At 37.4% G+C, this 26,983-nt stretch overlaps 1 protein-coding gene across 2 annotated transcripts in view; it reads right to left on the reverse strand.

The window, feature by feature from the left end:
- Nucleotides 1-411: 411 nt before the first annotated feature.
- Nucleotides 412-26,983, reverse strand: part of HTR7 (5-hydroxytryptamine receptor 7) — a 107,700-nt gene continuing 81,128 nt past the window's right edge. Inside the window, exons 2-3 of one of the 2 annotated variants that reach the window (XM_033216015.1) lie at nucleotides 9,551-10,306; nucleotides 412-2,124 (exon numbers count right to left, since the gene is read on the reverse strand). In XM_033216015.1, coding sequence (XP_033071906.1) covers nucleotides 2,082-2,124; nucleotides 9,551-10,306 — 799 coding nt within the window. In that variant the 3' untranslated portion in view covers nucleotides 412-2,081. Of the gene's footprint in view, nucleotides 2,125-9,545; nucleotides 10,307-26,983 lie in introns of both variants that reach the window. The other variant, XM_033216016.1, reaches the window with a different exon arrangement.

A 26,983-nucleotide genomic window follows, 5' to 3' on the forward strand; every position in this document is an offset into this window, starting at 1 on the left:
AACCTGAATCAATCCAACTAACCATAGTGCCCTGTCTTACACTACAGGAAAGAAAAAGTCATTCCCTAAAACCTGCTATAGCACTTACTATACTACATTGTGACAAACCAAGACACGTTTGCCTTCTACCTGATGGCAAACTCTTAAAAGCAAGGACTGTGCCATACCCATCTTTGTCCCCTCGATGCCAGCAATGCCGAAAGTGCCAGAAGCCCAAACAATGTTCATTAATCAGATCAAGTAATGAACAGGCATTGTTTTATAAAAATAAAGTCACTAAGGGAATGAATCCTCACAGTGAAATGTAATTGAATCCAGAGCTGTCTTAGCTACCTGTTAGGATTTTAGCAAACATGTAAAGTGTTTGCCCTTCAGCCATTCTACAGACAGCAACATGTATGATATAAGACCTTTAATTAAAAATTTTTACTTACATTGCTTTATTTCAGCTACAAATAAACTTTATTTGATGTAATGTAATAAAACATTTTCAAGTTTAACAATATGTATCTGACCATAAATAATCATTTAAATTATGAATATAATATATACGGTCACTTTAGCAAATTTGCGGTTCAGGAATTTATACAAGCTTTGTCTGAAAGGACAGTGCTCTCCTCCCCTTTCAGGAAAGGCAGCTCTTCCCCATGTCTGGTAAGAAGCAATGTCAATGGGAATTAGAAGAAGTCCATAACCCATGTTGGAATTCCACTTTATCCTGTGACAGGACAGCTTGCTTTATTATAGGAAAATAATATTATCTTTCAGTTCTCTCTTATCAAATAAAGAATTGCATTCATTTTTCCCCTTGTAGGTACAGGTACTCTTCTATTCTCATCTGCTGTCATTCTGTCTCCTTAGCTCTTAATTGCTACATAGTGCCATTTAAAAAATATATATCCGCAAAGAGACCTTTTCTGTTTCCTTACCTGCCCTTCATGGCTACCATTTTTTGGTGGGTAGGGGTGGAAATCAGAGGACAGAATTGCTTAGGCACACATTTGATTTAAGATACAGGGAACACAAAAACAGATTCTCTAGAAGGAACAGACTGGTGTTCTGAAGCATTTCCCAAGAGTGGTCCAGGTGACCTTGCTTCACACAATTTGGTTTAATACAACGCAGCTCAACAAGAATGAACATGTTTATGCCCCATCTCCAGAAGCGTCACAACATTTCATGGAAAACCCATCATTCCCACACTTCTTCCACATAGCATACAGTTGTGGGCCAGCCCATGGGTGGGCCCACTGCAGCCTGGTAGAAAATGAGAGTCAAAAACATGCCAATAATCATGTTAATTACAATGCAGTTGGGTACCACTTGAGCTTCACTGCGATAAAAATCCTCACAGAAGGCATCACCCTCACCTCTCAAGACCCTTCACAGCACAAGAAAAAGCTTTGCTCAAGTTATATGCTTCTCTCCATCCTGAGACCTGTTCCTGAGTTATACCATAATAAGTGAGTTAACAAAGAAAGTACATTGGTGGAGAAATCACAGAGACCCTGCAGAAAAGCCAAACTATTTGACAGAAGCTTGAAACAAACACTGCTCTGGGAAATCATTTGTATTAGCTGATGACTGGATTCTGTTTTCTAACATAGACATGCAACATATTCAACACTACACTCACTGAAGTTTGCTTGGAAAAGCCTTCTGTCATACAACAAAATACCTTCTGTCTCAGGAGTGATTCCTGCATATTCACCACAACACCTAGACTCAGAAGCATGGGAAGTGTGCATTGGAACTTTCTCCCACTTGCATGGATTTGGACATATGCAAAGCACCAGAAACTGCTTCCTTTGTGGAACTCAGTTCTGTCGGTGTGCTTACTGCTGAGATGATCTGCTATCTTAAACTGAGAACACACAATAGCACTGATCCACAGAAAAAAGGAGAAGTCACCATCTCCCTTGTAAGGTAGTGTGTACAACAGATCATCCTGTTTGTCACGTTTTAGACATCCCAAGAAAGGAGAGAAGTCGCATTCCATTCTGCAGTCTCAGCAAATGACTTCCTTCTGTTTCCACCTCTAATTTGCCTTGTTTATTTCATCTCCATTGTTCTGCTTTCGATCATGAATCATGACCTTTTTTTCTACAGTAGTCAGCGTTTTGTCTAAAAAAAAGAGAGAAATAAGAAAATGATTTAGCAGAACCGTAAATGTGAGTTTTCATTTTGTGGTGGGTGGACTTAATTTTTACAGCAGTCAGTAATTTGAATCATTTGTGGCTTCTAATGGATTATGAGTATCCTTAAAGGGAAAGAAGAAGTGCTGTGACTCTTTCGGTAAGTTTCATAACTCCCACAAGTTGCCAAGGCTTTAATATATTTGCAAATCAGCCCCAAATAACCCATTTAGAAATTCACCTTCTTAATACAGCTATAGCCAAAAATGACTTTGCTCTCAAAAATCCTTGCAAAATACTATTGCACTTGCCCTACTTGAAAAGAATAATGACTAAATAATGATTACCAACGAGAAGTGTTCTCTCCCTCAAACCTAGGAAGGTGGGTTATTGTAAGGTAAGTGTGCAGGGACCAAGAAACTTCACTTCTCTCCCTCATTCCTAGATGCACAGAAGTGGTATTAGTGATAAAGAAGCGTCAGCCAATGGCTGAGAAAAGTCCCTTTCTCCTGGTGTAAAGCCACTCCCCTAACTCTGCACCTCCACCGGCCTCGACTTACCACACTACATCATGTGCTTAAGAGCTAGGTCTATGAGGACCCAGAGACTGGGTCTATGCAACCAATCTCAGCCTACCCACCCCATCTAAAGCACTCCCTACCCTGCCATGTGGCTATTTTGCCTGCAGTCCTGCTCTTCCTTCTTTGAGGTCCCCCTCTCAGCCCAGCACTTCAGATGGGTGATCAATAGATGGATTTTGCTGGAGACATGGTTTCTGGCTTTTCCCCTCAGCCTCACACAATAACACCTGAGGACAAGTGCTGCACTTCAGCCCAGACCCAGCCCTATAGGCTCCTAGGTATCTGAAGAGGAGACTGGCAACCATCTGTGCTCCACAGACACGTTCCTAGCCCAGGGCCTCTGTCTCTTCCCAGCACAGGAGAGACCACACTTTCTCCAGCTCAGCACTGCTCTGCTCACATAGTTCATGTTCTGAATTCCTCTAGGCCACAGCACTATCTCCAAAGTCTCCCTTTCCTTGCTACCCACCTACTAACCAATTGTGATGGGCTGGAGATTGTAGTATCCACACAGACACCTGTGGCCTCTTTCCTAGTCTCAACAGCACCCTCCTTGTGCAGGCCCTCCTGACATGAGACCCCACTCTTGCATCAGTATTCTAACCCATATCCCTTCTCCTATTGTGAAGCCTTCCATATATCATTTATACTGCATCCCTAGTCTCACTCCTGCTCAAAAGCCTTCATCTCCCTCCCTCACCCCTGCCCACTTAGCCCTCCATGCTGATCATACCCAGCTTCCCAGTACTGCTGAAGACATGCCCCAAACTTCTTGTCTACCTCTATCAACATCTGGGCCCCTCGGTCCATTCTGTCCCCTCTGCCTTGAGCAGCCACCACTCCACCTCCACCCCTACTATGTCTTCTTGTTAAAATCCTACTCTTTCTTCAAGACCCACCTCAAATATCCCCCGTTCTTTATTTCTACCATGGATATTTTCTTTCTAAGAATGCCCCTCAAGACTTATTTTTCTTCTGTACTCCTCTGTACTGCTTGATTTTATATTGTGCTATATGAATTTATTATCTACTAATAGAACAAAAATATATAAATATTAGACAAAGCAAGGGAGGGAAAACACCTGCCTTCCTTAAAGAAACATTGCAAAGTTAAAATGTAGGCAATTGCGAAGCATGAAGCAAATAAGCTATTATTATTAATTGATGATTTAGTAAAAATAAAATGATGATTTAATGAAAATAAATCATCTACGGAGAAGAAAAGCCCATGAAATAGCAAACTTTTTGTTTGCTTCTGCCTTTAAGGCAGCATCCGATCACAGACACCCTAAGGCAGCATCCGATCACAGACACCCAGGGTTCCAGAGGCTTTAATGCTTCTCTCCAATTTTCTCTGGGATCTATTTTATTTTTAATTACTGGTTTCCACAAAGAAAGAAAGTACCTTTCAGGATGCTTCAGGACAAACCCTGGAGCACTGTATTGGCAGAATTCATGGCAAAAAACCAAGGTTACTCTGCTACAAGTCACCACTAGGATCCCTGCAATCCACGGGAATTACAAGAGGCCCTTTGAAGACAATGACAATACAATCACCAGGAAAAAAGGGAGCAGGAAAAGAAGAGCTACCTTAAAACAATTTCATGACATTCATTTATATGGAAGTATTTAGAAAGTGCTGTTCAATGTTATTCATAAATGACATCAACAAAATTCATGAAAACAGGATACTTAAAAGCAATTGATGGCAATTCAAAGCAAATCCATAAGTAATCACATTTAAAAAGAAAAAAGAATCCTTGATTATATTTCATTATCACATTTGATTTTATATTACCAATCTGTGAATACTTGTGAAAAGGATTAAAATTGATAGCAGTAAATTAAAATTACCAGTGCAAAAGTATTCACAGCTTTTCCCCCATCTATTCACTTCATTACTCCAGGGAAAATTTTCAAGTGCCTGCTGAACTCCTGAGGTTCTGGTTATGCTGATCAAGAAAATGGGGGAAAATAGGCAAATATTTGGGAGTAGGAATACAGTCTCACAGGTTTACACAGGAAAGAAAGAAACTATTATGTAGGAGAATACGTAGCGCCAAGAAGGCAGAACAGGGCAAGAAGGTAAGAGAGACTAGAAGCCCAGAAGCTAGATGGGAGGAAAAGAGCTGGAGAAAGCCCAGAGTCTGGAGGAGTCCAGAGTCTGTAGGGTGACCACAAGATGAGTGAGAGCTAGAGAGAGGCAGGGGGAGCAAAGGGTTCTGATTACAAGTCTCCTACTAGCCACCATCACCTCTACAGCCACCCCAACATACTAGATTAAAAGCTTCCAGAGACTACAACTGTCATTTACTCACCTTTCTACCCTACCACGCCTGGTTCCATACCTTGTACATAGCAGACACTCAAATGTTTCTGGGAAAAACAAGCCAATTTTCTGGGAAAAACAACATCCATTTTTTACCTTCTGAGTTACCCACACAGTGCTACTGCATCAGTCTTGACCATTTTGATGACTCCATTCCCCTACCTGCAGATTCACTGATGGCTTACTATATTTACACCAGAGTGTCACAACTTTAGCAATAAGGACTGGGTACTTCTTTGTTGGGGCAGGGGGTGGGGGGCAGGGGTGCTGGCCTGTATACCGTAAAATCCTTAACAGCAGCCCTGGCCTCTACCCAGTAGATGCCAGAAGTGTCCCACCCCCACTTGTGACAACCAGAAATGCCTCCAGAAAATGCCAAATGTCTCCAAAGAGTTGGGATGGGAGGCAAAATTACTTCTGATTAAGAACCATTTGTCAATACTAAAAGTCCAAATTATTGGAGCTGGCATAGAAGATTCTTTACAATTTCATCTCAATCTACTTTTCTGCTTTGATCTCCAACAGTTCCTGCACCCAAATGCTTAGTTTCAGCCAGGTGGTCCTTTGCATAAGCTCCCACATTGGTACCTTTACAAAAAAGTCCTCTTCACCTAGAATAACATTTCTGCTCTCCTTTCACTATAAATGCTTTGACCAACTTAATAGACATTCTTGAGTTCATATCCTTCAGGAAGTCTTCTCTGATCAGGGTTAGTATAAGCTCTGGGTCATTTTCCTTTCCTTTGAATCCTATAGCTTTTCCTGTCTCCACCTTCCCTTATTACAGAAAGGTTGCATGTGCATATGTCTTAGCCTAGCCAGGCTGCTATAACAAAATACCATAAACTGGTAGCTTATAAACAACAGAGATTTATTTCTTAGAGTTCAAGAGGCTGAGAAATCCAAGATTAAGCCACCAGCAGATCCCATGTCTGGTGAGGGCTCGCTGTCTGCTTCATAGATGGTAACTTCTAACTGCGTCCTCACATGGTAGAAGATGTGAACAAGCTCCCTGAGGCCTCTTTTATAAGTGCAATAATCCCATTTAGGAGGGCCCTGCCCTCATGACCTAATTACCTCCCAAAGAATCCACATTTTCATACTATTGCACTGGGAATTTGGTTTCAAAATACGAATTTTGCAGGAGACACAGATATTCAGGCCATAACAACATATGTCTGTTTGTGTAAAGTATTTCCAACAAAAATATATGCACAAGGACATGAAAGATATCATCCGTTTTCTGTACTTTCCTCAATGCATGGCAGCCACATTAGAAATTTCCTAAAGCTGACGGATGTTTTTAGGCTAATCATCCTTAATGAAGTGGATATTCTGTAATTATAAATTCAAACTGAGAGAAATGTAAAGAGGATACAGCAGACTATGGCCTGTGGGCCAAATACAACTGGCAGCCTCTTTTTGTAAATAAAGTTTTATTGGTACACAGGCCTATCCGTTTACTTATGTCAGTGACAAATTACTCATCAGTGAGAAGAGTAGTTTCAATAGGGACCATATGGCTAGCAAAGTTTAAAATATATACCACTTGGCCCTTCACAGTTAAAGTTTGCTGACCTCTGTGTTAAGCTAACAGGAAAACAACACCCAAGCCTCCAGACTAGCTAAAGATACAAAGGCAAATATCTTTAGACTTTACGTTAGCTGATTTATTTTTATAAAAGGCACAGTAGCATAGAAGTTAAAAGCACTTTTGAACACAGATGTCCTGGGCTCAAATCCAGCTCTATCACTCTCTGTATGACTGTGGGGGAAATTATTTTACTTCTCCAAGCCCTTGTTTTGTTATTTTCAGAATGGAAATGAAGAAAACTAACCTATCATAAACTTTTGAGGATTAATTGATCAAATTCACATGAAGTGCTCAGCAAAGTGCCTGAGAGTGAATTCTCAGCAAACACAAGCTATTATTTTAAATTGGAAAACCTTTTTGTGTTACATTTTAAAGATTACCATTTTATGATCTATCTGAATTATCTATGAATTATTAACTAAAATAATCAATAAAATTATTCTCAAGTTCTTTGACCTTATAGGATGCATGCAAATATAGCAGTGTTTCCTTGCTCATGACATTATCTGTTCTTTCCTAGTTTATACACTGGCTGCTTAACTGGATCCCCTGCCACCCATCTTTCCCTTGTCTGCCCTCCTCACTATTGCCAGAGAGACCTTCCCATGTTACTCCTGAGAACTAGAACCAACACGCTTTCCTTTTCCTGTGCTAAACAATGCTGGAGCCAGGCAAAATAACCTAGCTATTTGTTCTAGGAAATAGTCACTTTCAGAAGATAAGACTATATGCCAACAAAAATAGCCTACTTATCAAAACTAATGGTTTGCTCATTAGCACTTACTTCACAGCCCTCATCTAGTTGTACTTACCAGTCTAAAGCTATTATGTCATAAACTCTGCCTAATCTTCACCAGTTCCCCACCTTCAAATCACCCAGCCCAAGCCCCAAAACTCTATCAATATCCTTGCCTTATTTCCTTCATCTGAGAAACTACTAAGACTGTCTAGGAGTGGATACCATGCATAGTGCAGTAAGTCTAACAAACTTTACTTACTTAGTGTAACAAGTCATTCTCATTGTCTTCTTAGAGAGCTTACGGCTAGTCTCTACCTCAAAAATATTCTGAGACTCTTCACTGCCTATATACTGAAGTCACTTGACAAGTATTATTGCATAACATTCAATAGAAGCATCGGAGTGATTCATATCACAGCTACCACTTAGGGACTGTGTGAACATAGGTCAGTTACTTTATGCTCCTGAGCCTTAAGTTGTTCTTCTGAAAAGTGGGGATGCCAGAAGCACCTGTTTTGCAGGTAGCATGCAGCATAGCATATAGCAGGTGTTCAATAATGGTTAGCAGTTATTACTTTTAGTTATCATCTATTATGTATCAAGCACTGCACTAGATCCTGCAGAAAGAAATCTGATTAAGACATAGTTCCTTCTCTGAAGGAATTCAGAATCTGGTGGGAAAATCCTAATAGTAAATTCAATGAACTCTTACAGGCATAGTAAGATCTCCGGGTGTGCTCATAGTACATGTTCTAGAACTTAAAATTACATTATTTTTTAATGCTACTTTTTATATTGTGAACAATCTCATGTATACAAAAGAGTATATAGAAGTAAACATGAATGCCTGTGAAGCTACACTCAGCTTAAGAATTAGCATAACTGTAGTCTTCAAACTTTCAGTTGTAAGATAAAGGCAGTCCAGTATAAGAAAAATGAGTAGCACTGGGATTCAGATGATATGGGATCTAGACTTAGTTGTGACACTAGCTAAGTGTGAGACATCTCACTTTTCAACTCCCAGTTAGCTCTTCTGTTGAATGACAGGAGTGGACAAGATGACTGGGAAGGTCCCTCTCTGCTAGAGTGGTCCCTGGTTCTCTAGTCTGCTCCTTCCCACCAGGCTGTGAAGACGGACGCCTCCAACATTGATCTGCTCACTGTCTCACCAGAACCTTCCAATTTTTCATTCCAAGTTTATTTTTCCCCTGACTTTCAAATGTGAAGAAATCTCCTCTACCTCACATTTAAAACAGAGTCTTCATCTGACATGTTGACACCTCTAACTAATATACTATCTCTTTCCTTCTTTACAATGTCAATTTTTTAACATGTGGGTCACTTCTGAAATTTCCATTTCTCTATCACCATCAGAGCCTTTTTCAGATCCCAAGACCCTATGGTAATTGCTTCCTTGAAAGTCATTAAGACTTCTTAGACCAATTCTTGGTTCTCTCCTGCCAAGATGGCCAGGAACATTTCCTAAACGGTCCTGTGGCTCTTTTCCTTTTCTTTTTTAGAGGCAGGTCTTGCTCTGTCAACCAGGTTGGAGTGCAATGGCATGATCATAGCTCACTGCATAATCCAACCCCTGGGCTCAAGCTATCCTCCCTCCTTGGCCTCCCAAGAGGCTAGGATTACAGAGGCGCTCTACCACGTCCGGTTCTTGAGACCCACACTAACCACTCTTCTTTTTCCTGGGCTGCCTCCTTTCAGCCCAGGTGAATGTAACTGCATACTAGAAGGATCATTGTGCCTCCTACCTCAAAAGAAGACTTTATCGGTGAAGGTTGAGGTCATCAAAAAGGTTTTACTAGACAGAAGAATAACAACAACTAAAATAATAATGTTACACAATTTTAGATGTAAGGACATAATTTGGATGTCATTTATGGAGAAAGAATGGAAAATATCACCTCTTTGTTGTCAATCACATCAATTGCAATTCTTCAGCAAATTAGTCTCATCTACCAATCCAACTAAGTACCTATTTTTGGCTTTTGGAATTTTACTGGGTGGAAGATTGGAATCTATACTGTTGTCAATTCAAATCTGGTATGTTTAGTAAAACATAAGCTAGCTACTCGTTCAGGAAACTTTCTGTGATGTGCTTCAAAAAGCTGCATGAAAGGGTTTGGGGGATAAAAGGAAAATAATGATAAATGACCTTACAGCACAAACTCAGCTCTCTCTGGCCTCTCAGCAAGCTTCAGGGCTTCATGCATGCCTGCAGCCGAGAGCTTCCGGTTGATATTCCGGTACTGGCACTGAAGCAGGCTGCGATAGGTGGTCCTCAGGTCCCGGTTGAAGAAGGCATATATAAAAGGGTTAATGAGAGAGTTTGCATAGCCTAGCCACAGAAATGTCCTCTCCACCCACAGTGGGATGCAGCTGCAGGAAGTGCCACAGATGAAGGGCCTGGCTGTCGAGAGGAGGAAAAATGGCAGCCAACACACGGTAAAGGCCCCAACGATGATCCCCAGGGTGGTGGCTGCTTTCTGTTCCCGCTTAAAGATGGAGATGTTTTTCCTTTCATGCTTGAGGAGTCTCGAAAGGTTTGCACACTCTTCCACCTCCTTCTGGAGCTTCACTATGCCATTCAGGGCGATGACGCTGTCTGGCTCCACTCGAGGGAAGCCAGGGAATTTGTGTTTGGCAGCACTCTTCCTGGCAGCCTTGTAAATCTGGTAGTACATGAAAAGCATGACGGACATAGGGATATAAAATGCCACTGCGGTAGAGTAAATCGTGTAGCCAAAGTCCTGGCTGATCAAGCACACCTTATCGTCATTTACATTCTGAGCCCATCCAAAGAGCGGAGGTAAAGTGATGGAGGCAGAGAGAAGCCAGACGGAGAGAATCATCTTCGCCATGCATTTCCCATTTTGCCTCACAGGGTATGTGAGGGGCCTTGTGATTCCAAGGTACCTAGTGGAGAGATGGAAAGATAACAGGTGAACACTGTGATCATAACTGGTCAACTGAGCAAGTCCTGCCAGCCAGGTACCAGCACCAGTCCTCACAACAGCCCTTCTAGGTAGGCATCATTACTCCCATTTTGCAGAAAGGTAAACTAAGGCTCTGAGATGTTACCTATTTTATTCCAGGTCACAAAGAGGCATTGCCAGATTGTAGCCTGAGAGCCCTCTGACTCTAAAGTCAGTCCATGCTTTTTGCATGCCTTACAGTTTTTCACAATCCATGTAGTCAACAAAGTTTAAAGAGCTCCTCCTCCCCATGACCACAGCAACCAAAATCAGCCAGGACAACATATCAACTCTGATGTAGGATGCTGTGACACATTCTCAAAACAACCAAGGTCTACCACACTCTGGTATTATACACCCAGTGATCGCCCCAGCTGTCTTAATTTAGGCCAGCTTTTAATTCATTTTAGCTTTCCCTTTGCATTACAGCAAAAGCATTTCTTTAAGATCACACAGATTCGTGAGATAGTCTGGGAATCCTAGAGTGTTGAAATGGTTAGCAGAAAATATATTATTATTATTATTTACCCACAGAAAAGTCTCACACAACAGCAATGTCAGAGGAACAATCTAAGAAATAAAAACAGCCTGCCTTCTCTCTCCAGTTCTTAGGAGAATCACAAAGCAAGGGTACAATTCTGAAAAATATTAGGGAAATCCAACATTTTCTCTGTGCTTAGTTCTATACAGGGAATAAATAATACTCCAAGTCTGTGATCAAGGATTTGTAATGCAAACAAATCTGTGCACACAGAGAAAACATATACAGAAAAGATATTCTGCCAAATGTTTAATATTTTTCAGCTTTTCAAACCTGTGTTTTCCTCATATTTAATAGCCTTAGATTCTATTTTGGGAAGCTAGGAGCACTTGAGAAGCAAAGACAGAAAAAAAGCTGGTCATTTTGTTGTTGTTTTTACTTCCTTTATGTATATAAAAGATACATTATTGAAACATAAAAAGGAAAGATACAGAGTCCCTAACTTACCAACAGGTTATTTTCTGAAAGTTGGCCAGCTAGTAGGTTAGAACTTAAAAAACAAGTTCTGCTAGAAATATCCTTTAATACTTAAATTATCCCACAAAAGTCCAAAATCATACTTTCACAATGAAAATTAGCATCACTATAACACAGGAAGACAACATCGAAACACAGTAAAAAATGATGAGCCAGATATTCTTACTCCTCTAGAATTCTTTCCTTCAACAAGTATTAATGGAGCTCATTTTACTGGACAGGTACTGTTCCAGGTGTTGGAGATATGGCAGTGGGTAGAAGAGATGAAAATCCTGCGTGCAGGCAAATGGAGAAATCATGTCGGATGAAGGGGAAAACCCGACACCATGGTAATGTTGAAGGGGACTTCTGATCCCTTCCAAGGACTCATGCGTTCACAATGCTGGGTTCTTCATTTGCCAACTTCTGCCTTCCCTTTTCCTTAATAAAGTTCACCTACAATCACTACCCTTAGACTTATCAGCTGTAGTTAGGATTATGATGCTGCTCCCAAACAGAATGAGGGAAGAGAGAGAGGGAGGCTTTCCTTAGAATGCAAGAATAAGAGTTAAGAAAAAGGCAGGCAGTGTGGGGGAAAGTAACTCAGAAGAAGAGAGGGAGGGGAGGAGGAAGGAAGATGGAAAAGGGAGGAGGGAGGGAAAAGGAAAATCTAGTCCTTGTTCTCAAGCAGCTCCTGTGAATGTGGCCTTTTGGGCACTTTCCTTATTTCCCTAGCAGCCTTTCCCCAGACCTGCACTTTGATTTCTTGTCTCTCTTTGTCTACAGCCCCATTGTAAACTGCCTGCTCTCAAGCCTGAATGTGGCATCCAAGACATGAGCCCAGGTGGGTGCCTCAGGTTCACCAAGTAGTGAAGTCCAGCAGGTAGAGGTTACTTTACACAATTCCCCAGGAGGCCACCAGATGGCATTGTCAGACCATTTTACACCTACTTACTGGGATTGAGGGTGTGTGGATAGGGTAGATGGCTGATGTAACAGGTTGTTATGTTGGAAAAATTAAGACAAAAAAAGAAGTTACATTTTATTTGTGGAGAGTTAAAAAAATTAGCAAGCCTGGAATTCACAATCTAGTAAACTCCTGTTTTAAGGAAATCCTTTTTCTCTCCCATTTCTTCATACTTTCCTTACTAGAACGATGCCTTCCCACTTAAGTAACAATTCCATCTTTTTCCTGGTTAATAAAGTACAAAGAACATTTTAGAATATTAGATAATCTCATTTAAATGGTACGTTTATTCATTCTAGTACACTTAGGCTGACACATTATATTTCAATAATGGTGATTAGTCTACATTCAGCCTGCCCTGGATGTACAAATTATATTTCATAAACTCTGTTCTACTTTAGGCACCATTCTCTAATTATTTCAAGACATCCTACAATAAGATAGTTATATTTACTTCTTAGGCCCCTCACTTCCACCTGGTGAGACATTATAAGGCTAAAATCAACTGAAATATTACTAGAAAAAAAATGAGTGCTCACTGAAGTGTCTGGATATAAAATTAATAAACAAAAGTTAATATTTTATGTTGTAACCATTAACAATCAGAAAATAGTGTGGAGATGATGCAATTAACAACAATTAAAAACATCTAGGAAAAAGCTTTTTTAAAATAATACCTAAGGCCTATATGGAGAAAATACAAAATGCTACTGAGGTACATTTTTAAAAATACTTAAATCCATGAGGGAAAAACTTGTTTTTTCAATAAGAAAATCTAGTATTATAAAAGTACCTATTTCCCCTCAATCTGTAAATACCATATAACCCCAAATGAATAAACTGGCATGGCTTTTGTTAATGATTTTAAAGCTCACCAAATCAACATGCAAAAATGTACAGATAATCTGAAAAAGAATAATGAAGGGGTACTTTTCCTATTAAAAAAAGCAACAGAAATAAAAGCCCCCCAAAAATTATTCAAAAAGATATCAATAAAACAGGATAGTTTCAAATTGATTCAAATATATACGGGAATTCAATATAAAAGGAGTCACTTTAAATCACTAGTAAAAAATTGGATATTCATAAAGTCTCACAACTGTTCAGCAATTGAGGTAAAAGTATTACTGGCTTCTTACCTTTCTTTTGATTAAATATAAATCCCAGATGGATCAAAGATTATCATGTAAAAAAAATTAAACCCTAAGACTATGAGAAAATATTGGCAAGTATTTCACAATCCTGAGATGACAAAGGCCATTCTTAACTATAATACAAAAGCTTGAAAGTATAAAATGAAACATCAAGAAATGTTTGTAACAAACAAAATAAATAAGTGACATTTATAAGCAACATTTAGTTTAATTCAAAAATCATTCTGTGAAGAGTTAAAAGTCAAATCATAAACTAGAAATCTAAATGGCAATATCACAATATTCACAGATTTCCTACAGGTCAATACAAAACACAACCATCCCATAGTAAGAACTTCAGAGTTTGTAAAAGAAAAAGGAAAAAGCCAACCATCCCCCAAAAAATATTTAAGCAACTGATCAAAGAAGAAAAACTAATGACCAAAGCCGGGTGCCGTGGCTCATGCCTATAATCCCAGCACTTTGGGAGGCCAAGGTGGAAGGATCACTTGAGGCCAGGAGTTTGAGACCAGCCTGAGCAACATAGCAAGACCCCATCTCTATTTTAAAGACAGAGAGAGAGAAACTATGACCAATAAGCACTTAAAAATATGTAGAACTTCATTAATAATCAAAGAGATGCAAAGTTTAAAATGACACATTTTTATCATTTGCCAATATTTAAAAAAGACAAAATCCAATATTAGAAAACTGTGAAAAAGCAATCGTTCTATTACGTTGCTATTGGAAGTGTCAACTGAAATAATTCTGGTAGACAGTTTGGTAATTATCAGATATCTAGGATTTTGTCTTAAGATAATTGTACAGATGCAAAATGACTAATGTGCAGAGATGTTGCTAAACACATAATAGAGGAAAAAGGATGCAATCTAAGTATTATCAATAGGAGAGTAGATATGGTATATATATATATACTGTATACAATATGTATAATGCAACCATTAAAATGATGATGTACATCTGTATTTACTAACACAGAAACAACAGAAGAGTGGATTAAAAATGCATTGATAATAGAATATCGTATAACATATTTTATTAACCTTTCTATATAAAACCGGGTGTATGCCTGTGTGAGCATGTCTGTGTATGCACAGATGTCTACAAGAATATCAACTAAAATATCAATACTAGTTCTACCTGAGATGTAGAAATTTTAATGATTTTAATTTTTCTTTATATTTTCTATGCTTGATATTTTTGTAGTGAGCATGTAAAAAAATCCCACTACTTTAAGAACAAAATAAAAGATTTAAGAGGATTCTGAGATTCCTAAATTACTAAATAATTCTGGCAATAGAAACAATCTGGTTCATAAAACCTTTAGAAAGCTGATAATTAAATCTTATATTTTTATTTGATTAGCTTGTCAAAAGTGCTGTATTATAATACATTCATAAGTTCATACAAAAGAAAAGGAACTCATTGGCATTTAAAATCTCATAATTACTATATAAAGTAATATTGGTATTCAGGGAAGTGTTTCTCTAAATTATACATTCATTCTTCCAAACCTTATATCGAATAAATCTTACCTTCAAGGGAGAGAAAGAAAAAAAGAAAAAAAACTAGACTGATTTTTAATATTCCTTAATTATGCATGTTTAATATTTATCACACTAACATTTTATCCTCACTGCTAATTAGAAAGCAGGATGCTTGTAAAGTCTTCAAAATTTTACTGTAAAATGCATACAAATGTTAAAGTACAGTAAATCTCGGAGACAAAAGCACCAAAGTATTATATAATTGAGAAATATATGCAACTCATATTAGGGGTGCTACTGAAGTACAGGTTCAGGGAAAAAGAGGATTAGGGAGTTATAATCTGCATAGAGAGGGATCGGAAGTAAACTAACTCTGCTGCTTGTCTTCTGTTCTAACTGTATAGAAATGGTAGATAACAGTTCTTTAATCAAATGGCTTCTTCTGAGTTTCACTGCTATAGAATAATAATCTAGGGAGTAAAAGAAACTGGGTAGAATTATTCTGAAATATGGTGGTTTTTCAGAATGTTCAGTTTAAAAAGGGTTCACACACTTAGAACACCTCCTCCAGGAGATTCCTCCCTTGCAGTTGGCAAAATCCACTAGAATCTCCAGCTAATGTCAGTGGCTCCTGAAACTGCCAGATTATCAGAATCACTCAGGAGCTTTAGAAACATGCAGATTCCCAAGCCAATATTCTCATTCAAGGATTGGAGACCTAGGACTTTCTGTTTAGGATTGACTGTTCTGGGTCTTTATCCCACACACTGCTGTCAAAGCAGCCTTCTCCCATTCAATTACAAGGACTTTATACTTATCACATGAAGGGCTTTACTTACTGTACATTTCATCTGAACAGTTTGCTTCCAGTTTAGTCTAACAAAATCATTATGAATCATGTTTCCATTATCTCGGCTATTAGATTTATTTCCCATTACTGTGCTAAATGAGATCTGTGTGGTCTTTATGTTTTAATCAAGTTGTAGATTTTTCTTAAGTGCATAATACCCAACAGGGTTTTTTAAAACCTTTTTGACCATAGTTCACAAAAAGAAATATAACATTTTACCTATATAATAAACTGATATGTGTGTATATTTATATTTAGGAAATTAAAACAAAAGTTTCACAAATCTATATTTACCATTATAAACCATTATTTACTCTCTTCTATTCTATTTCAGACTTTTTAAGTGCTGGCCTTAATGCACTAAATTGATTTCATAACCCATTATTGGATCAAGGCCTAAAGTTTGAAAATTACTCACCTTCACCAAACACATGAAAAGGTGTTTAACATCATGAGTCATGAGAAACATGCAGATTAGCACAATGAAATGTCACTAACAGCCATCAGAGTGGTTAAAATTAATGATGATGATGATGATGATGATAAAAACTATAATGCCAAGCGTTCTGTGAAGATATGAAACAATTGTGATTCTCACACATTACTGGTGGGAGTGTAAACTGAGGCAGTAACTTTGGGAAACTATTTTGTAGTATCTATTAAAGCTAAATAATACACACACTATGATCTAGCAATTCCAAGTATATAATGAATATTAACCAAAATACACATACAAAACTTTATAGCAGCACTGTTGGTAACAGCCCCAAATGAAACTCACCCACTCTACAAAAGTAAAACTAGTATAACTCTATAATAGTAGAATAAGTACATAAACTGTGGCATATTTATACAATGGAATTCTATAAAACAATGAGAATGAACCCAGTACTGCTTGTCAACATGGATGATTTTCACAAACATAAGGTCGTGCTAAAGAAGCTAAAAAACAAAAGAGAACATACTATTCCAAACCAGGCAAAACTAGCCCCTGGTAACAGAAGCCACAATGGCAGTTACCTCTGGGGAAGAGCAGGTCCTAAGCAGTGAGGGTGCAGGAGGAAAGCTTGGAGTTCTGAAAATGTTCTTTTTCTTCCTCTGGGTGTGTTAAGCAGGTATGCTCACCTTGTAGAAAGTAAGTGAGCTCTTCAGTTATGATTGCTGCAGTGTTCTGGATGTACGGAAATCAAGGTTTTTTTAAATACTAAAAGTAAATTTTTAACAATACACTGAACTTATCATTTGCCATTAACCTAGATGCTGACCTGTTCTCTAAAACCATCATTACAGTGGGGTTCCAATATACTTTTAAACCATTTCCATCAGTGTTTCTAAGCTGCACTTATAGTTAGGACCAATAAACAACTTAAATTCATTATTCTGCCCTCAGCAGTGAGGGAGGGAAGTAGACAAAAGAGAAGAGGGGAAAAAGCAACAAAATTCAATCAAGTTTGGAAACACAGTAGCAAAGCCTCCTCTTTGAGAAAGCATATTATCATTAAACAAAAAGGAGAGTTTCCCTTAACAGAGAAAATCAGATTTAATTAAAATAAAACAAATCACTTAATTCTAAAAGTACCTGTAAAAATTCATATATTAGATTTGTTAACTGTTGCTACATAACTAATTACCACACTTTAGTGGCTTAAGACACCACCAAGGAAAACCCTGTGGCAAAAAAAAAGAAAGAAAAAGAAAACTTCATGACTATTAAAGGATTTTTAGATAATTATACAAAGTCATGAAAATGAATAGTGTGAGAGATTAGTAGTGACCCCTGAATTATACTTGTTAATTACCTCAGTTGTATATGGATTCACAATAAACTAAATTTTCCCAAAGAATTTGGCCTTTTATTCCTCAGAAAAAAGGGGTGGGGGTGGCAGAAAGAAAGAACCAAAATTTATCAGCAATAATACAAGAAATTAATGGCATAAAACCTTAAAAACTTTGTAAAGGTTAGAGGCAGGAAAAGAAAAGAAAATATTCTGTTTTATGATGCTTCTGTGTGGCTTTCAACCCCATCCCATAGAAGCAGTACTGAGGAAAGGGGGTGAGTAAATCCTTAAAATTCCAAATAATACCTTCATTTTGGAGAGAAGCAAATCAAGCGGGTGAGAAGACAACCTAAAGAAAAGTACTGAAAAGTCATGAAGAGCAGAAGCCCCACATGCCATTTTAGCAGAGTTAAGGGCCAGCAGAACTTGTCATCTTTCAGGACACTGAGCTGAACCAGAGTAGTATGCCAAGTTCCAGAAGACTGGTAAACCCTGAGCTTAGCGGGATATTTTCTGGTCCAGGACATCTAATGAGTATTCAGAGTAAAGAGTAGTCCTCCTTAACAAACTTCACTCAGCTGCAGTAGAACCTACTCCCTTCCTTTCCCTGCAACCCTACACTTTCAGGCAATTGAAAAGTAGATACACTAAATACTAGCCTAAAAAGAGAAAAATAGCATATCAAATAAGGTAGAATATCAATGATAATTCAACCACAGTATGTGAGAACAAACATTAGGGTTTAAATAAACAACTCATGTTAAGAATGAGCAAAATGAAAAAAATAAACTGTTACAGCAACTACACAAACATGCTCCAACAATAAATAACAACAATGAAAGGAAAAAAGAAAGAAAGAGAACATGGCTAAGACTTGAAGAACCAAGTCAAGAGGCAAACACAATATTCAGAATAGAAGTTGTTTTCCTAAAAGTACTTTTCACTCTGTAAGAGACCTTAATAAATATATGTGATCACTGAAGTAGAGGCTCAAAGATGTTAAAACAGCAGAATGAGATAAAAAGAGATGGCTAAGAAAATAAATTGAGGCCAGAACATTATCAGGGCAGATCTAATGGATGAATAAGTAGGAGCTGATAACAGAAACAGACACACCTGACCAGGCGCAGTGGGTCACGCCTGTAATCCCAGTACTTTGGGAGGCCAAGGCGGGCAGATCACGAGGTTAGGAGTTCAAGACCATCCTAGCCAATATGGTGACACTCTGTCTCTACTAAAAATACAAAAATTAGCTGGGCATAGTGGCGCTCGTCTGTAGTCCCAGCTACTCGGGAGGCTGAAGCAGAAGAATTGCTTGAACCCAGAAGGTAGAGGTTACGGTGAGTAGAGATCGTGCCACTGCACTCCAGCCTGGGTGACAGAGCGAGGCTCCATCTCAAAAAAAGAAAAGAAACAAGACACACCTGAAAAGCAAATCAATGCCATGGAGTAAAAAGGCTTGAGGTAATCATATCAATGCATAAGGAAAAATTTATTCAAGCAATTAGAAGGTGATAGGTAAGGAGAACACACAAAGATAAGACATAATAATAACATCTCCCTGAAGAAAAGAAAGAAACTAAACAAGGAGGACGGAAATTGTTTAAGTAAATAGAGCTGCAACATGTAAAAAGTACACAGTGATATAATTTAGGACATTTTCCTTGAATCAATGAAAGAGCTGAATCTTACCAACAAAAGGACACATAACATAGTTGGGAAAAAGTGATACAGAATTATTATCCATGATACCTATCCTAGTAAAGTTATTGAACTTCAAGACATGGAAAGACCACTGCAGGAATTTGGGAATGAAAAAAAAAAAATCAGAAAATATGCAAGGTGGAAAAAAAATCAGGCTGATTCTCAACAGCATAATTCCATGCCAAAATATAATAGAAAATGTCTAAAAATATAGAGTGTATAAAATGTGAAATAGCATTACGCCTGTTATCTAAAATTATAAAGCTAAGAAGTAGACATTCTCAAACATGAGAGAATTTGAAGAGTAAAATACCCATAAAGCCTATTTTGGGGGAGGAAATAAAATCCATCCAACCAAAAATGAACCAAATGAAGAATTTAAAACCAGGGAAACAATGGCTATTATTGAACTTGTTTAAATGCAACAGTAAGACCTATGGGAATTATATTAGCACAACAGAATGTAAATTTTGCAAAGTAAAAATAATATAAGCCACAAGAATCAGGAGCTGGGGGAAGCAACGTAGGATACAGTGTTAGAGCACTAATCAATTCAACTTTCAAAGTAGAGATCAACTGATGCTGTCTAAAATTGTAACATTTTAAAATTGTAACATATAGTTTATACAAATCCAACCTCCTAATGGCTTTCACATTTTCCCATAATCTTTACACAATCTTTCAGGAACAAATAGCTCTTAAAATTAGTGCTGTACAAAGGAAAGGAAATCAGTATATCAAAGGGACATCTGCATCTCCATGTTTACTGTAGCCCTATTCACAATAGCCAAGGTATTGAATCAACCTAGGTGTCCAACAACAGATTAATGGATATAGAAAGTGTGGTGTATACACACAATGAATACTATTCAGCCATAAAAAGAGGAAAAGCCTGTCATTCACAGAAACATGAATGAAACTGGAAGACATTAAGTGAAATAAGCCAGGTACAGAAAGTTAAACACCGCATGTTCTCACTCTAAAATTAGTTGATCTCATAGGAGTAAAAAGTAGGACAGAAGATAACAGAGGCTGGAAAGGGTAGGAGGAAAGAAGGACATACAAAGATTTGTTAAAGGGCACAAAATTAAAGCTAGACAAGAGGAACAAGTTCTAGTGTTCTATAGCACTGTAGGATGACTATAGTTAACAATGCATTATATAGTTTCAAATAGCTAGAAAGAGGATATTGAAAATATTCCCAGCGCAAAGAAATGATAAATGTTTGAGATGAGGGATATGTTAATTACCCTGATCTGATCACTGTACATTATATGTATCAAAACATCAATATGGGCTGGATGCATTGGCTCACGCCTGTAATCCCAGCAATTTGGAAGGCCAAGGCAAGTGAATCACCTGAGGTCAGGAGTTTGAGACCAACCTGGCCAACATGGTGAAACCCCATCTGTACTAAAACTACAGAAAATTAGCCAGGCATGTTGGTGGGCATCTGTAATCCCAGCTACTTGTGAGGCTGAGGAGGGAGAATTGCTTGGATCCAGGAAGTGCAGGTTCCAGTGAGCTGATATTGCACCATTGAACTCCAGCCTGGGCAACAGAGTGAGACTCTGTCTCAAAAATAGATAAATAAAATAAACATGTACCCCATAAATATGTACAATTATTATGTGTCAAAAAAATTAAATGAAAAAATAGTAGCTCTGACTGAAAGTTCTTCTACTTCAGTTTATTTTTCTTCTTTTAAATTTAAGTAAATTTAGTTTTAATATTTTGTTAAAATAACATGCATAGTGTGATATCATTTTTATAATTTTTTTAATCAATCAACTTTCTATCTACCTGTCATTGAGTCAACTAACCAGCTAGCCAGTCATCCTCCTAAGTGGACATAAGTATAAAGAAACATCTAAAATGATACTTACTACGTGTTATTTATTTTATTTTTCTGTATAAGAGTTTAGATGATTTGTTTTCTTTTTCATATTTTTTATAATTGAATTTTCATAATGAGCACATACAGTTTTCAAAAAATTAAAGAATTACTCTAAAATACTGCAAAGCTTTATTTTTTATTTTTGGACTGTTTCTACCTTACCACTTTCTCTTTTTTACTATACATATATTGTGAAATGATTACCACAGTAAAGTTAGTTAACACATCTATTACCGGCCAGGCGCGGTGGCTCAAGCCTGTAATCCCAGCACTTTGGGAGGCCAAGACGGGTGGATCACAAGGTCAGGAGATCGAGACCATCCTGGCTAACACGGTGAAACCCCGTCTCTACTAAAAATACAAAAACTAGCCGGGCGAGGTGGCGGGCGCCTGTAGTCTCAGCTACTCGGGAGGCTGAGGCAGGAGAATGGCGTAAACCCGGGAGGCGGAGCTTGCAGTGAGCTGAGATCCGGCCACTGCACTCTAGCCTGGGCGAAAGAGCGAGACTCCGCCTCAAAAAAAAAAACAAAAAACAAACAAACAAACAAAAAACAAACAAACAAACAAAAAAAAAACACATCTATTACCTCACATAGTTACCATTGTGTGGGGGGGGGGGGCAGGGGCGGGGGGCGGTGAGGTTTACTCTCTTAGCAAATTTCAAGTGTACAATACACTACTGTTAACAATAGTCACCATGCTGTACATTAGATTTCCATACCTTATTCATCCTACAACTAAGAGTTTGGACCAACATTTCCCCTTTTCCCCCATCCCCATTCCCCTGCCAACAACCATGCTACTCTCTGTTTCTAAGTTTTTTAGATTCCACATACAAGTGAGATTATGCAGTATTTATCTTTCTCTGTCTGACTTATTTCACTTAGCATAATGCCCTGAAGGTTCATCTATGTTATTGCAAATGGCAGGATTGCCTTCTTTTGTAGCTGAAAAATATTCTATTGTGTATATATACCACATTTTCTTTATCCCCTCATCCCTTAACAGACACTTAGATTGCTTCCATAGCTTGGCTATAGTAAATAGTGGGCAATTAACATGGGAGTGCAGATATCTCTTCAACATACTGGCTTCATTTCCTTTGGATATATACCCAGAAGTAGAAGCACTGGATCATATGGCAGTTAGTTGTATTTTTATTTTTTAAGGAACCTCCATACTGTTTTCCATAAGAGCTGTACTAACTTACATTCTCACCAACAAGTGCACAAGAGTTCCCTTTTCTCCACATCCTCGTGAACACTCAAGATTTCTTGTCTTTTTGATAATAGCTATCTCAACAAGTGTGAGGGGATAACTCATTGTGGTTCTGTTTATGTTTCCCTGATGACAAGTGATGTTGAGCACCTTTTCATGTACCTGTTGTCCATATGTATGTCTACTTTGGAAAAATGTCTATTCAGGTCCTTTTCTCATTTTTAATGGAATTATTTGGGTTTTTATTGTTGAGTGATATGGGTTCTTTAAATATATTGAATATTAACCTCTCATAAGATACATGGTTTGTGAATATTTTCTCCCATTCTGTACGTGGCCTTTTCATTTTGTTAACTGTTTCCTTTTATGTGAACAAGATTTTTATTTTAATGTAGTCCCATTTGTTTATCTTTGCTTTTGTTGGTGTTATGTCCAAAACTATCACTGCCAATACCGATATAAAGGAGTTTTTACCCTGTGTTTTCTTCTTGGAGTTTTATGGTGTCAGATACTACATTTAAATCGTTAAGCAATTTCCAGTTAATTTTTGTTAGTGGTGTAAGATAAGGGTTGGATTTCATTATTTTACATGTGGATATAGTTTTTCCGGCACCATTTATTGAAGAGACTATTCTTTCCCCATTGAGCACACTTGGCATCCTTGTCCATTATCAGTTGACTGTGTATGTGGAGGTTTCCATGGATTCCACGCTGTCAATTCTGTTACATTAATCTATGTGTCTGTTTTTATGCCAGTACCATATTGTTTTCAGTGCCATTTTGTAATATAGTTTTAAATGAGGAAACATGATGCCTCGAGCTTTATTCTTCTTTCTCATGATTGCTTTTTCTGTCTGAGGTCTTTTCTGATTCCATGTGAATTTTAGGATTGTTTTCCGTTTCTGTGAAAAATGCCATTGGAATTTTGATAGTAGTTGCATTGAATTTATAGATTGTGCTGGGTTTTATGGGCATTTTAACAATATGGATTCTTCTACTCCATGAACATGGGGTATCTAGACATTTATTTGTGTCTTCTTCAATTTCCTTCATCAATGTCTTATAGATTTCAGTACATACATCTTTCACCTTCTTGGTTAAATTTATTCCTAAGGATTTTATTGATTTTTATGCTACTATAATTGGAATTGTTTTATTTCTTTTTTTATGAGATGCATAGATAAAACTTAGTCATTTTTACATTTTACTTTTAGTTCCAGGATATGTGTGCAGAACATGCAGGTTTGTTACATAGGTATACATGTGCCATGGTGGTTTGCTGCACCTATCAACCCATCATCTACGTTTTAAGGCCCACATGCATTAGGTATTTGTCCTATGCATTAGGTATTTGTCCTAATGCTCTCCCTCGTCTTGCCCCCTCATCCCCTAACAGGCTCCGGTGTGTGTTGTTCCCCTCCCTGTGTCCATGAGTTCTCATGTTCAACTCCTACTTATGAGTGAGAACATGCAGTGTTTAGTTTTCTTTCCTGTGTTAGTTTGCTGAGGTTGATGGCTTCCAGCTTCATCCATGTCCCTACAAAGGACATGAACTCATCCTTTCTTATGGCTGCATAGTATTCCATGGTGTATATGTACCACATTTTCTTTATCTGGTCTATCATTGACGAGCATTTGGGTTGGTTCCATATCTTTACTAATGTAAAAAGTGTTGCAGTAAACATGTGTGCATGTGTCTTTATAGTAGGATAATTTATATTCCTTTCGGTATATACCCAGTAATGGGATTGCTGGGTCAAATGGTATTTCTGCTTCAAGGTCCTCGAGGAATCGCCACACTGTCTTCCACAATGGTTGAACTAATTTACATTCCCACCAACAGTGTGAAAGCATTCCTATTTCTCCACAGGTTTGCCAGCATCTATTGTTTTTTGACTTTTTAATAATTGCCATTCTGACTGGCTTGAGATGGTGTCTCATTGTGGTTTTGATTTGCATTACTTTAATGATCAGTGATGCTGAGCTTTTTTTCCTATGTTTGTTGGTCACATAAATGTCTTCTTTTGAGAAGTATCTGTTCATATCCTTTGCCCACTTTTTGATGGGTTGCTTGTTTTTTTCTTGTAAATTTGTTTAAGTTCCTTGTAGATTCTGGATATTAGACCTTTGTCAGATGGGTGGATTGCAAAAATTTTCTCCCATTCTGTAGGTTGTCTGATCACTCTGTGGTTTTCTTTCTTTTTCAGATAGTGTGTTGTTACTTTACAGAAACGCAATTAATCTGTATGTGTTGCTTTTGTATCTCACAACTTTATTAAATTCACTTATTTAGTTTTTGGCAGAGTTTTCGTACAGGTTTTTTTTGGTGGAGTCTTTAGAGTTTTCTACATATAAAATCATCATGTCATCTGAAAACAGAAACAATTTTACTTCTTCCTTTCTAATTTGAATGCTTTTTCTTTTTCTTGCCTAATTAGTATGGCTAGGACTTCCAGCAGTATGTTGAACAGAAGTGGTGCGAGTGGACAACCCTGTCATTCCCAATATTAAAGAAAAAAAATTCAGCTTTACACCACTGACTATGATGTTAACTAAAAGGATGCTGAATTGTGTCAAATGCTTTTTATTCATCTACTGACATAATCATATTATTTTTATCTTTCCTTCTGCTAATGTGGTATATCATATTTATTGATTTGCATACATTGGACCATCTTTTGCTAGTATTAATATTATGCTGAGGATTTTTGCATCTATGTTCATCAGAGATATTGGCTTATAATTTTATTTTCACATACAGTCCTCATCCAACAGTGCTATCAAGGTAATGTTAGCCTCATAAAATGAATTTGGAAGTGTTCCTTCCTGTTCAACTTTTTGGAAGAGTTTGAGAATAATTCACATTAATTCTTCCTTAAATGTTGGGCAGATTCCCCAGTGAAGTCATCTGGCTCTGGACTTTGGTTTGTTGGGAGGTTTTTTTTATTATTGATTCAATTGACTTACTAGCTATTGGTCTGTTCAGATTTTCTCTTTCTTCCTAATTCAGTTTTGATAAGTTATATATTTCTAGCAATTTACCCATTTCTTCCAGGCTTCTCTTAGAAGTAACCCTATTAGTTACTTTATGATTATTCATAATAGTCTCTTATGATCCTTTGTATTTCTGTGACATCGGGTTTAACGCATCCTCTTTCATTTCTGATTTATTTAATTATTCTCTCTCATTTTGAGTCCAGTTAATGGTTTGTTGATTTATCTTTTCAAAAAAAAAAAAAAACTAGCTCTGGTTTGTTAGTGTTTACTATTGTTCATCTAGTCTATTTCATTTATTTTTGCTCTGATCTTTATTATGTCTTTCTTTCTGCTAAATTTGGTCTTTTTCTATTTCTAATTCTTTGACATATAAAGTTGCATTGTTTATTTAGGTTCTTTCTCTTTTTTTCTTAACCTGTAGGTGTTTATTCCTATAAACCTTTCTCTTAGAAATACTTTCATGGCATCCTGTTATTTTTGGTATGTTGTGTTTCCATTTTTGTTTGTTTCAGAATTTTTAATTTCTGTTTACATTTCTTCTTTGACCCATTGGTTGTTCAGAAGTATGTTGTTTAATTTCCACATAGCTGTGAATTTTCCACTTTTACTCTTGTGATTGATTTCCAGTTTCATACTACTGTGTTCAGAAAAGATACTTGACATGATTTCAATCTTCTTGAATTTGTGAAGCATATTTTGTGGCCTAACATATGACCTATCCTGGAAAATGTTCTGTGTGTGCTTGAGAAGAATGTATATTCTGCTGCTGCTGGGTGGAATGTTCTGTATATGTCTGTTAGTTCATTTGGCCTATAGTTCTACTCATATCTGGGGTTCCTTATTGACATTATGCTTGGATGATTTATTCATTGTTGAGAGTAGGATATTTAAGTATCCTACTATTATTGTATTGCTGTTTATTTCTCCCTTCTATTAGTATTTGCTTTACATACTTACGTGTTCCAAAGTCAAATGTATAACTATTTAAACTGTTATATCTTCCTGATTAACTGACCTCTTTATCATTGCATAATGACCTTGTTTGTCTCTTGTGATTGTTTTGGCATAAAGTCTATTTTGTTTGATATAAGTGTAGCCACTGCTATTCTCTTTTGGTACCACTTGCATGAAATATCTCTTTCCATCCCATTTTCCATTCCACTTTCAGCCCATGTGTGTCCTTAAAGCTAAAGTGAGTCTCTTGTAGGCATCATGTTATTGGCTCTTATATTTTATCCAGTCAGCCATTTTATGTCTCTTGTTTGGAGAATTTAATCCATGTACATTGAAATTACATGTTGATAGATAAACATTCACCAATGCCATTTTATTCACTGTTTTCTACCTGTTTTGTAGTTCCTTTATTTCATTTTTCCTCTCTTGCTCTCTTCCTTTGTAACTTGAAGATTTTTTGTAGCAGTGGTATACTTTCTTTTCTCTTTATCTTGTGTGTATCTACTACAGGTCTTTCCTTTATGTTTACCATAAGGATTACATAAAATATCTTACAGTTATAACATCACCCTATTTTAAGCTGATATCTTAACTTCCATTGCACATAAAACTCTA

The sequence above is a fragment of the Trachypithecus francoisi genome, unplaced genomic scaffold (assembly GCF_009764315.1).
Source record: "Trachypithecus francoisi isolate TF-2019V2 unplaced genomic scaffold, Tfra_2.0 Contig00586, whole genome shotgun sequence".
NCBI lineage: Eukaryota > Metazoa > Chordata > Mammalia > Primates > Cercopithecidae > Trachypithecus > Trachypithecus francoisi.